Genomic DNA, 13353 nt, shown 5'->3' on the forward strand with positions numbered 1-13353 from the left:
ATTAGAGTTACCAGCCTCAGAAATTGCAACCCAAATAAGGGCCCATAGGGCTCTGGTTAAAAGTAGTGCACTTGGGAATAGGGTGCCATTTGAGACTCACATGGAGTCTTCCCAGTGCTTTGAGGTTGGCTGGCTGGCTGAACTAATTCTGTTCCTCCATTTCCTGTTTAATTAGAGGGTTGAGGGCTGGTCCACCATGACCTTCTAACAGAATCCAATAAGACCATCGGCTGATAGATCAGCCAGTCACTGATCAACCCAGTAGCCTACTTTCACCCTCATATTTTAGTCATGAAACAATAGCAACTTACAATCAATGCATTCAACTAAGGCAGATAAAACAACCACATAGCAATCATTGCACGTAAAACTTTCTTCAAAATAGCTGGTATCTGCAAAATCATCCACACACATCATCCACAGCCCCAGCCTGGACTGGCTGTGCTGGGGTAAGAGGGAGAAGGGATTCTCAACATTGATCTGAGCCTACGTCCCAAATGGCATCCTATTCCCTACATAGTGCTCCACCAGTCCAGCTCCAAGGCTACTGAGAAGGTACAGCTCCCCTCATTACATCTAATTACATCTTCCTCCTACAGGGTCACTATACTGGGACGTGATGTTGGACAAATAATTTTGTATTTTATTTTTTACCCCTTTTTTGTGGTATCCAATTGGTGGTTACAGTCTTGTCTCGTCTCTTCAACTCTCGTACGGACTCGGGAGAGGCGAAGTTCGAGAGCCGTGCGTCCTCCAAAACACAACCCAACCAAGTCGCACTGATTGTTGACACAATGCCCACTTAACCCGGGAGCCAATGTGTCTGAGGAAACACCGTACACCTGGCGACCGTGTCAGTGTGCACTGCGCCCGGCCCGCCACAGGAGTCGCTAGTGCGCGATAGGACAAGGACATCCCAGCCAGCCAAACCCTCCCCTAACCCGGACGACGCTGGGCCAATTGTACGCCATCCCATGGGTCTCCCGGTCCTGGCCTGCTGTGACAGAGCCTGGATTCAAACCCAGAATCTCTAGTGGAACAGCTAGCACTGCAATGCAGTGCCTTAGACCACTGCGCCACTCGGGAAGTCAATTTTGGACAATTCTGCACTTGACGGTGTTCTTTGCTAACCTGGTCCCAGATCAGTTTGTGCGGTCTGTTGTCTGGCAACAACAATGACCTCAGGACCAAGACAGCACAAACAGATCTGGACCGGGGCCCATATTCATAAAGGGTCTCAGAGTAGGAGTGCTGATCTCCCTGTCCATATAATCTTATTCAAAAGTGAAAATCAACCATAGATCACCATTGCCTTTCTGAGACACTTTGTGACCACGGGCCCAGGGTAGTTCCTTGCTACTAGGCCGTCTGAAACCAGAATATGAGATGCGAGTATATAGTGTGTGGAGGCCCACTCACCTTCAGCTGCACTAGATGCACGTCCACGTGTTTGTTGACTGAGTCCTGGTGGACAGAGTATGTGAGGTCCCGGACCCTCTCAGTAGTGGCCCTCAGCCATGTCTCGATCTCAGGCAGGTGCAGCACCACCTTCCAGTCCGCCCCCGTGTGCAGGGGAGGGGGCTTTTTGTTCTGATACCTCTGGGCCGGGTCCCTCTCCTGGGCCAGATCTTCCCCACAGAGACCACTCTGGCTGGGGCTGAGGCCTGCCTCCTCCTCCTCCTTAGGGCTGGACTCCAGGGTGGGCGTGACGGAGGTGATCATGGGCGAGACAGCCTCACAGGCCATGGGAGACACAGCAGCGATCATGGTGAATAACAGCTAGATCCTACAGCTAGATCCGTTCTCAATCAGCTGCAGAGAGACAGAGGGGGAGAGATGAATGAAGGGAGGTAGGGAGGACAGGGCGGAAGGAAGGAAGGAAGGAGGGAAGGAAGGAAGAAAGGACAGAAACATTAATTAGTAACTGTAGAGCTGCCAGAGAATGTTTAATTTATACTGAGAGAAGCCAATTGGGTAATTTCAGATGCAAATCCATAAGCAGTTCCTTTCATGCTCTGCTGGGGAATAAATCAGCCATCGTTCTACAACCAGACGTCTAATATTAGCAGCTACAGATACCAATGAGAGCTTCTTAATCAGACAGCTCAGCTCGCTGTCTTGTGGGGGAGCGTATGACCATATTCTAATATTATCTTAAGACATGGGAAAAGTTAGACCCAACAATGTGCACAAACCACCCACATTAACTGCCTAACTGTCTGACTGTCTGTCACACAAGGCCTCCAGTGAGTCTCTCCAGCCCGGTGCGTCCTGTGCCAGCTCTATGCACCCGGCCTCAAGTGATGATCCATGGCACGAAGCCTCCAGTGGTTATCCATGGCACGAAGCCTCCAGTGTTTATCCATGGCACGAAGCCTCCAGTGGTTATCCATGGCACGAAGCCTCCAGTGATGATCCATGGCCCGACGCCTCCAGTGGTTATCCATGGCACGAAGCCTCCAGTGGTTATCCATGGCACGAAGCCTCCAGTGATGATCCATGGCCCGACGCCTCCAGTGGTTATCCATGGCACGAAGCCTCCAGTGGTTATCCATGGCCCGACGCCTCCAGTGATGATCCATGGCACGAAGCCTCCAGTGGTTATCCATGGCACGAAGCCTCCAGTGGTTATCCATGGCCCGACGCCTCCAGTGATGATCCATGGCCCGACGCCTCCAGTGATGATCCATGGCACGAAGCCTCCAGTGGTTATCCATGGCACGAAGCCTCCAGTGGTTATCCATGGCACGAAGCCTCCAGTGATGATCCATGGCACGAAGCCTCCAGTGGTTATCCATGGCACGAAGCCTCCAGTGGTTATCCATGGCCCGACGCCTCCAGTGATGATCCATGGCACGAAGCCTCCAGTGGTTATCCATGGCACAAAGCCTCCAGTGGTTATCCATGGCATGAAGCCTCCAGTGATGATCCATGGCACGATGCCTCCAGTGGTTATCCATGGCACGAAGCCTCCAGTGGTTATCCATGGCCCGACGCCTCCAGTGATGATCCATGGCACGAAGCCTCCAGTGGTTATCCATGGCACGAAGCTTCCAGTAATGATCCATGGCCCGACGCCTCCAGGGACGGTCTGCAGTCCAGAGCCTTCAGCGACAGTCTGCAGCCTAGAGCCTGCTGTGACGGTCACCAGTCCAGAGCTTCCAGAGAGGGTTCCCAGTCCGGAGTCCGCGACGACGATCTACAGTCCGGAGTCCCCGGTGACGATCCCCGAACCAGAGGCGCCACCAAAGTGGGGGGAGCCTCAAACAGAGCGGGGTCGGTGTCCCGCACCGGAGCCTCCACCGAGATGAGATGCCCACCCAGACCCTCCCCTATAGGTTCAGGTTTGCGTCCGGAGTCCACACCTTTGGGGGGGAGGGGGGTACTGTCATGCCCTGACCTTAGAGTTTATTCTCTATTTGGCTAGGTCAGTGTGTGACTTGGGTCGGCAAATCTATGTTTCTATTGTTGGCCTAGTATGATCCCCAATCAGAGGCAGCTGTTTATCGTTGTCTCTGATTGGGGATCATACTTAGGCAGCCCGTTTTCCCACCTTAAGTTGTGGGATCTTGTTTTAGCTCCTCAGCTCCTGTTTGAATCATAACACTCAAAGATTCCTCAAACAAAAAATCTGTCTCACTTTCACTTTTTCACTTTCACTTTAGACTTTGACTTCGCTTTTCCTGATTTATTTGCCATGACGTCTTCAATGAAATCGTTGAAAATACAACTTTCCAAAATACTGCTGCGCGTAACAAGCGTCACAGCAACTCCTCTGATAGTCAAGGCGAGAATGGAGTTCGTTACATGTACATTTACAAACAAGGAATGGTGGTCCAACCCAAAACCATTACATACTGGCGTTTACCTCAGCTCATTGGCTATCTACCCAGCTAGATTTCAAGAAGATCAGTGGTCATTGGGAAGAAATACAGACAATCAACGAAGCTTCGCTAAAATTATTGGTGCGCAAGGTAGTAATTGCTCGTTGTCTTCAAATCAGCTCACTTCGGTCAATACTCCCCGCAAAAAAAAAACTATGACGTTTGGCTGTGTTGCAAACATCCAGAGGAATGCACTGAAACCCACCATGACTAGATAAACGATGGTTTACCGTGTGTAATCACGTCGAATGCTCCGTAAAAAATTGATAGAGAGAGAATTCTGTCGTTAAAAAAAAACGGGTTACAAAATGTTTCGATTTAGGTTATGAAAATGGATTTTATCAAAGAAAACGGCACTTCATTTGATCACTGGGACCCTCAGGAAGAGAAATAAGAGCAAGATATCAGAATGTAAGTCATAATTTTACCTTCAGATGTGAATGTGTAAAAACTGTCATGGCGGAAAATGTTTTTGTTGTTGATTGCTCTTCTCAAACAAAAGCATGGTATTTGTTCTCTGTAATAGCTATTTTAAATCGGAAAATGTAGTTTGATTACCAAGATCCTAATTTTTTGAAGGATGTAAGACACTTGCATTTTCACTCTGAAATTTCCCCTGATGTTGATCCCTGTACGGGGATCGTAGCCATAAGAGGTTTTAAGGGGCCTTTTGGTCCTAGACTTGCCGTGTGGTAGCAGAGAGAACAGTCTATAACTTGGGTGACTGGAGTCTTTGACAATTTTTTGGGCCTTCCTCTGACACCGCCTAGTATATAGGTCCTGGATGTCGGGAAGCTTTACCACAGTGATGTACTGGGCCACACGCACTACCCTCTTTAGCACCTTATTATCAGATGCTGAGCAGTTGCCATACCAGGCGGTGATGCAACCGGTCAGGATGTTCTCGATGGTGCAGCTGTAGAACTGTTTGAGGATCTGAGGACCCATGCTAAATCTTTTCAGTCTCCTGAGGGGAAAAAGGTGTTGTCGTGCCCTCTTCACAACTGTCTTGGTGTGTTTGGACCATGACAGTTTGTTTTTTAGATGTGGACACCAAGGAACTTGAAACTCGACCCGCTCCACTTCAGTCCTGTCGATGTTAATGAGGGGCCTGTTCGGCCTTCCTTTTCCTATAGTCCACGATCAGCTCCTATGTCTTGCTGACATTGAGAGAGAGGTTGTTGTCCTGGCAGTCTCTGACATCCTTCCTATAGACTGTCACATCATTTTGTCGTTAGCAAACTTAATGATGTGGTTGGAGTCGTGTTTGGCCACGCAGTCGTCAATTGCTCGACTATGATCTCCTCGGCCACAACATCAAAATTAACAACAGATTTTTTGAGTTACCTTAGTTGTGTTTTACCGGAATAAAAGTAGCCTAAGCTATTACCAGAGACACAACTCTCACCTGGCGATAGGTAGGCTACATGCTATAGGAAGGCTACATGCTATAGGAAGGCTACATGCTATAGGAAGGCTACATGCTATAGGAAGGCTACATGCTATAGGAAGGCTACATGCTATAGGAAGGCTACATACTATAGGAAGGCTACATGCTATAGGAAGGTTACATGCTATAGGAAGGCTACATGCTATAGGAAGGCTACATGCTATAGGAAGGCTACATGCTATAGGAAGGCTACATGTTCGGGGCTTTATTTTGATTATTTAGCTTCACCATCAGCAATGGTTTTGGTAGTTTTGCTTTAAACAATCGGTATTGTTTCCCTTATGGCTCAGATCAGGCGCCTACACACACACACACACACACACACACACACACACACACACACACACACACACACACACACACACACACACACACACACACACACACACACACACACACACACACGCACACGCACACATCCACTGAGCTGCATATTTTAATTTTGAATGGAAAATGAACGTGTTTATGCAACAAATGTTAGTGCTATATTAATTCGCATCGATTCGTTCCTCTAATCAAACCAAATCACTTCAAACTAAAACGTATGGTTCCTGTATTGTGTCGGAGCCCATGTATCTAGATAAGTATGGAATCATCTTCAAAGGGAAAGATGCACATCCCTACGTGGAAGGTCATATTACAGTGGTCTAAATGAACTTTGTCTCTCTAAATGATTCCTAGGCTTAACATCTAATACCTAATATATTTGACCTATAGAAGGCACTAGATGATATCCCAGTCATCATTAACAATGTGCTCCTGTGTATGACACATTTCTTCTTGTATTACAAACCCAACAAACCTTAAAGCCACGCTTCTAAATCTGTACATAACCTCAAATAGTGGGTCATCAACAAACATGTAAACAATGGAGCAGACCCTATCTCCTCTATCGTCAAATTATATCACTGTATGTACAACTAAATATTATATAGACTGATCACATCAGTCCATGTTGCAGTGATTAACAATATTGTCCAAAAGGTTAACTTTTCTCGACAACCAGTACAGCAGAGCAGTGTGATTGGAAACAACATTAGTTCATAGAATAGAGAAACACAACAGTACGTCACTGGAAATCAATGGCTTGGATGAGGAGACGCATCCTGCTGCTTTATTATGACACTATTACAGTGAGAGGCCTCCCATCTACCAATGAGAAGTCATTATGCGCTGACTGATGGCTCAACCTACCAATGAGAAGTGGCTCACACGATAAAAGAATGACTCAATTCTGCATCTGTATTACCCTCCTGACCTTTCAGTCTCATCTGGAAATATCACTCTGCACATCCTGGAGATGACAAAGCCGTTTTATTGCTGCTGCTGCCTCTGCTGCTACTGTTACACATGCACGTGCGCGCGCACAAGCACACACACACACGAATGCACATACACAAACGCGTGCACGCATGGATGCACATATACACACACACACAGGGCCAGACAGAGAGACCTTGTAAATATAAATCAATTCCACCCACCTCTCTCATCTCTCTATTCTCGCTCACCTTCTCCCTCTCCTTCGCTCTCCCTCTCCCTGTATTCGCTATCTCCCTCCATTCTCTCTCCCTCTCCTTCTCGCTCTCCCTCTCCTTCTCTCTCTCCCTCTCTCCTTCTCTCCCTCTCTCCTTATCTCTCCTTCTCTCTCCCTCTCTTCCTCTAACAATCTGTCTACCCCCCTCCATCTCTCATCAATCTCTCACACAGACATGGTACAATGCTAACACCCCTGTCCATGCGCGAAGAACTGCACAGGCAGCAACTTATGCCTCTGGTCTGACAGCATCCATTTTGCTCTTCATTCCACCCTGAGGTCCATCTACAATGAGGACATTAGTAAAGCACCTTGAGAAGCGCTCCTTCCCGACTGAGCATCACATATGAACACATACTATTGGCAGCTAGAATAGCACTTAGCTAAAACACAGTCACACACACACAGTCACACACACACACGTAATAACATCCAGAGGCAGTGCAGTTGACACAATTCCGTCCACGGGCTACACACTCTCCTGACAAAATAATTCCAGGCCGACAATGAGGGATCACATACCACAGATGTGCTAAGTCCACTGACCATATGGCCCAGCATACCTCATTTCAAACCCTCGGCCCAAAAAAGGAAATCCCATGAGAAGTCGAGCAGAGCTTACCGAGTTCCATGTGAGGATAAATAGAGGCCAGGCAACATCAGGTTCCAGATAAGAGTATCCAATCCCTCTGTTTGTCAGACTGACAGTCAGCCTGCCTCTCTGCCAGGCCAGAGTGACAGACACTGCTTAGCACTGCCCTCAGCCATGTGGTCGTGTGAGTCTGAGTGAGTGAGTGAGTGAGTGAGAGAAAGAGAATCTCTGCAAGTCCAAGCCACTCCCATTTGAAACCTCCATGCTTCCTCTCTCCATCTCTCTCTCTCTCTCTCTCTCTTCATCTCTCTCTCTCCATCTCTCTCTCTCATCCCCTGCCTCTTGACAGTAACAGTCCATGTCAAAGGTTTCTGCCGGGGCCTTTATTATGACACCCCTGAGATGATGCCGAGGGGGACAGTATGGAACTCACTGGTGTTCATGTATACCTGTCTTTTCTACTCCGCTCTCTGTATAGTTGACCTACTAAAAACACCAGGCATTGTGTTGTTATGGGGGTAGCCTTAGCCTAAGCTAGATATTGACTGGGAGCCAGAACATGGAAGGGGTCAAAGTAAATAGAGCCTGTAAATCAGAGCCTATTAGCTAATCATTGGTCAGGCACCGACATCCTGTCTGCCTGCAGAACCTCACCCTTTAAGTCATTTTATTACGGTCTTACTGGGCCGGATGAGAATTGGACCACTTTGACTCCATCCCTGTGATTCATATGGATGTCTATGAGCTACGACTTGTGTCACCACCACCATCATCGTCATCCTCACTACGCTTGATTTGCTGAATGAGGCCCTGTCTCACTCTGGGCTGTGAGCTGTATGCTGCCTGGCAGGGTCAGGAAACTACCAGCCTCAGCCTCTTAAAGGGCTCATAACCACAGATCTAGTATTAGATTACCTTAACGCCAATCTAAATCTGAACCGTTAAGGACATAAAACAACAGCTGATCTTAGATCAGCATCTAAAAGGTAACTTTGTTTTTTCCTACTGTATAGTAGGATTGCCAATGTTGGGCATAAAGACAAAGGAGGACATAGATAGAACCAGTGTGAGCACTGCAGCATATTAGCCTTCAGGGCAGTCAGTGGGCATGGTACTAACAATTACCAAGCCTCATTAAGAATACAATAAGGCTTTTGTTTCTGCTTATGTTGCCCTCACATCTTGAACAAACTACAATTTCATAGTTATTAATTTAATGTGTACGCTTTCATAGGCTACAAATCATCCAAAACTAACAATAAGTGAGTGAGTGAGTGAGTGAGTGAGTGAGTGAGTGAGTGAGTGAGTGAGTGAGTGAGTGAGTGAGTGAGTGAGTGAGTGAGTGAGTGAGTGAGTGAGTGAGTGTGAGAGTACTATTCTTTGTGACAGTCACTGTAAACTAGGCCTTATCACCATTTCTGATTAATCTGCAAAACTCTGTCCCTTAATGATTCAATTAGCAGTCCCTAAATTTGTCACCCTCTCGTTCCCCTGGCTTCTGCCAAATGCAAATGACAGGCCTGTCATGTTCAGTGTTCATGCAGTGACATGGAATCAGCCGAGGGGTAAAAACAACAACGTGCCAACAATAACAATAACAGTATACTGCAGCGTTGGAATAGACAAGCCTATCATCAAAACTCATTACCCCTGTGACAGAGAAGGTTGCTTGAAACCCCTTTCACACACATGTATTAAGACTATTTAACACTGAATGAAAAACAATAACCAGGATATGATCAGATTTAGTCTATAGAGAACAAATGTGAGCCCAGGACCAAGGCAAGCTCTCTAACATGCCTAGAAATGCTTGTAATGCACATTTTAGAGTGGTATTTTATTGTCCCCAGCACAAGGTGCACCTGTGTAATGATCATGCTTTTAAATCAGCTTATTGATCTGCCACATCTGTCAGGTGGATGGATTATCTTGGTAAAGGCAAATGCTCACAAACAGGGATGTAAATACATTTGTGCACAACATTATAGAGAAATAAGCTTTTGGGGATATTTTATTGCAGCTCATGAAACATGTGACCAACACTTTATATGTTGGGTTCATATTTTTGTTCAGTATATATCATTAATAAGCACATATGAGACAGCTGCCCACCAAACAGCCATAAGCTGTCCCAAATACCACCCTATTCCCTTTATAGTGCACAACTTTCAACCAGGGCCAACAGGGACAAAAGTAGTGCACTATTCAGGGAATATGGTGCCACTAGGGACATATTCAAAATCTTTTCCTCTACACTATGGGTTCTAGCAGCATAAAACCACCCTGGAGTCATGAGAGAAACCCTACACCAGAGCACCTTGGTGGGAGTTGAATCCCCCATTTCTCTGGTGTCTTCAATAGCAGCAGAGTGCAGTTACAGTAAAGCCTGTAACATCGACATTAAGCCCCTTTAATTGCATTTCAAACCGATTTCCAGTCCACCCATGATTCACAAATGCATGGCTACAGCATCACTTGGGTTACGTAATATAGAGCTGATTTCCAAAGCATCACCCAGAGATGTGTAGGCCATAGTGGCTATGACAAGGCAGAGGAGACTATGGCTCAGTATGGTGGTGAGCAAGCAGGCAGGCATATCATGACCTATTATCCAATAGTACACTGAAACCTATGGGTGATACATCTAACTCTAGAGGTAATGTAGAAATAAGGCCACACATTTTATTCTATTTTATACATAATGAATTCAAAGATATTGAAATTTGGGGGGCATCAGTTCCCCTTCAAATAAAATATCTAGTGTACACTGTTGTTGGCTTGGAGAGTAACACCAGGGTCATGTTCAGTAGGCCACAATGTAGAACAATATTTTGCAATAGAAAACAATTTGTATTGGACAATTCATGCAGTACCTCTTCGTTTCACTACGTTTCGAAACTATCTCTCTACTGAACACAACCCGGTCACAAGCTGTTGGGAATAGGGATCCCACAGGGAACAATGTGACTATTATCCTGTCAGGATCTCTCTGTGGCCCAGGCAGTCCAGGACAGATTAATCATTTACTATTCATGAGGAAGATATGTTACATGTCCTATGGCACCCAAAATTAATCATAACATTCAGAGGGAACAAACACGGGATTCAACAATGATAATGCAAGGGCACAGTTGTTTTGTTGCTCCTTTAATAAATTCAATTTCAGCAGCTTGCTATAATATAGCTGAACACAGTACAGAGCATAAGGGTTTCAAAGCTAATGCATGTATAGCTACTAACCAGCGAGCACAAAACGTTCCGATATGTTTCTTAGAGCTTGGTGAGAGCATGATTGCCCTAAGGTTATTTTGCATACAACCTTCCCAAAAGGTTCTGGGAATGATGCAGGATGGTTCTATTTAAAGTTATATTCTCAGAACATTAAGAAAACTTTCCATAAAAACCACAAGAAAACATTAGTAAAATCCTAAGAACGCTATTTAAAAACATATACATTCCGTTCTCAGCGTCACCAAACTCTCTCTAGCCTCTATCTTGTTAAGTGTGTTCAGGTGTGTTGGCCGTGCCCACTAATTGGCCACACCTGATCTTAATAAGTGCTTGTTTACTTTGAAATGGGGTCTGTTTGAATAGACTTAAATGAAAAACAGGAACATGGCTCGGATAGGAAAAAAAGATGGCGGAAGCGGATGATGGAGTGGATTCTGAATCTAATGGTGGTAAAATCAAGGAGAATTGGAATATTGTCCAAAAGAAAGGAAAACTGAGCAAAGTAGAGTACAGTGATGATAATGTCACAAAGTATCTTTTAGGAGTACGGTGTGTAAATGAGGAGCAGCTGATCGAATTACCCATCTTGAGGAATCAATTTGAGATATGCAAACTGGTGGAGAGAGTGCTGGGTAGAGTGAAGGCTGTGAGGATCACAAGAGGCGGGTTGCTTTAGATTTTTTGTGCTTCTGAGGATCAGAAGAAAAGTGTCTTGCGTCTCAACCGATTTGATAAGTTTGAAGTGTTGTGTGTGTGTGTGTGTGTGTGTGTGTGTGTGTGTGTCTCTTTCTCTCTCTCTCTCTCTCTTAGGAACAGGGTACCCCTCAAGGGGGTTATATCTGGAGTCTCGTGGGAAGTAGATGTTGGAGAGATGAAAAATATTCCTGGAGTGATTGATGCACGTTGGATGAATCGTGTGGTGAATGAAGAAAAAGTGTTTTGTCTAACTGTTTTTTTTTTATATGGAGTCTCCCTACTCAAGTGCAGTTAGGGTATATTAACTACAGAGTCAGAGCATTCATCCCAAGACCAATGCAGTGTGATCATTGTAAAGCTTTTGGTCATGTACCAAGTGTTTGCAGAAGGGAGAAGCCAAGATGTCCAAGTTGTGGAAAAGATCACGTGATGAAAATGTGACATGTTGCAACTGTGGTGGGAACCACAAAGCAACGTCTTTCAAGTGCCCCACAAGGGGGAAAGAGAATGAAGTGGCCAAAGTCAAGGCTATCCAGAGCATAGCAGCTGTTCAACAGGCTGAGGGTTTGAATGGTGGAGTCCATGGTGGTGGATAGGCCTTCACTGCAGGCTGCAGCGGTTCACCAGCAGAATCCTGACATTTTAAAGGTTAAGAAGGTTGACTTTGTTGGCTTCATAGCTATGGTGATAAATGGCACGGCCAAGGTGGAGAGAAGGTCCAGGAAGATACAAATCATTGTGGAAGCTGTTTCTTGGGGCTGAAAGATTTCTCGGCGAAGGAGTTACATGGAATATTGTCATAAGTGGTACCACCCTATCAGGCTCTAGGTCTAGAGCCTGAGAAGGTAGATATGGAGAATTGGAAGCAGTAGGAGTTTTGTTTTGTCAGTGTACTATTTTTTTGGGGGTGAAGTTAAGTTAGTTTCCTTATAACCTATGGATTTTATTTTTACCAGAAGATCGTAAGGGTTGAATCTTACTGACTCTGTGCCACAATAAAAATCCAGGTTTATGCATGATTAATGCCTAAGCAAATTCATCTCCAGGTGTCCTATCCGTGCTTGGAGGTCAAAACTGTTAACATAAGCTAGCAGTATTATTAAAAGTATTTTTAAAACATTCAGTGAAAGCTAAGGAAGTTATTAAAAAATGTCAATCTTATAATTTCTGTTCTCAGAACGTTAATAATGCCTTCCAGGAAAACATTTAGAGAACGATAGTAAAATGTTCTCAGAACCCTCCTGCTACCTAAAAAGTCCAGAATAGGCAACATTAACCCTTCCATTCTCAGAACATTTAAAAAACATTCCGTTTTACTGGTCAGGAAACTTATGGCTTTGTCCCCAGAACCAATTGGAAACCAAAAACATACGTTCCCACAGCTTCCAAGGAACCAAATGTACGAGCTGGGTCCCAGGACTGTTGTAACTCACTAGCTACTGGTATGGTTGGACCATTAGCTGTGTAGGCCAACACCTAAACAAATACAGAGGATTCATTCAATGTCAATTGTTGAGGGCAAAACATTAGCAACTTCAATTACTTTGCATTGGTTACTATACCGTTGGTGGCAAGCTTTACACCTCTCCAGCCAACGCTTGGCATTACGCATTGTGTACTTAGGCCTGTGTGCGGCTGCTCTGCCATAGAAACCCAATTCATGAAGCCCCCGACGAACAGTTATTGTGCTGACGTTGCTTCCAGAGGTAGTGAGTGTTGCAACGGAGGACAGACGATTTGTACGTGCTACACGCTTCAGCACTCAGAGGAGACATTCTGTGAGCTTATGTGGCCTACCACTTCACGACTGAGCCGTTGTTGCTCCTAGACGTTTTCACTTCACAATAACAGCACTTACAGTTGACAGGGGCAGCTCTGACCTGTTGGAAACGTGGTATCCTATGACGGTGCCACGTTGAAAGTCACTGAGCTCTTCAGTGCAGGCCTTTCTACTGCCAATTTG

At 45.5% G+C, this 13353-nt stretch overlaps 1 protein-coding gene across 1 annotated transcript in view; it reads right to left on the reverse strand.

Moving 5' to 3' along the window:
- LOC135507986 (A-kinase anchor protein 6-like) overlaps nt 1-13353 on the reverse strand; it is a 192158-nt gene that overhangs the window by 171571 nt on the left and 7234 nt on the right. Inside the window, 1 exon segment of the mRNA XM_064927842.1 lies at nt 1420-1812. Coding sequence (XP_064783914.1) covers nt 1420-1767 — 348 coding nt within the window. The 5' untranslated portion in view covers nt 1768-1812.

This window comes from Oncorhynchus masou, chromosome 21 (assembly GCF_036934945.1).
Source record: "Oncorhynchus masou masou isolate Uvic2021 chromosome 21, UVic_Omas_1.1, whole genome shotgun sequence".
In the NCBI taxonomy this organism is placed as follows: Eukaryota; Metazoa; Chordata; class Actinopteri; order Salmoniformes; family Salmonidae; genus Oncorhynchus; species Oncorhynchus masou.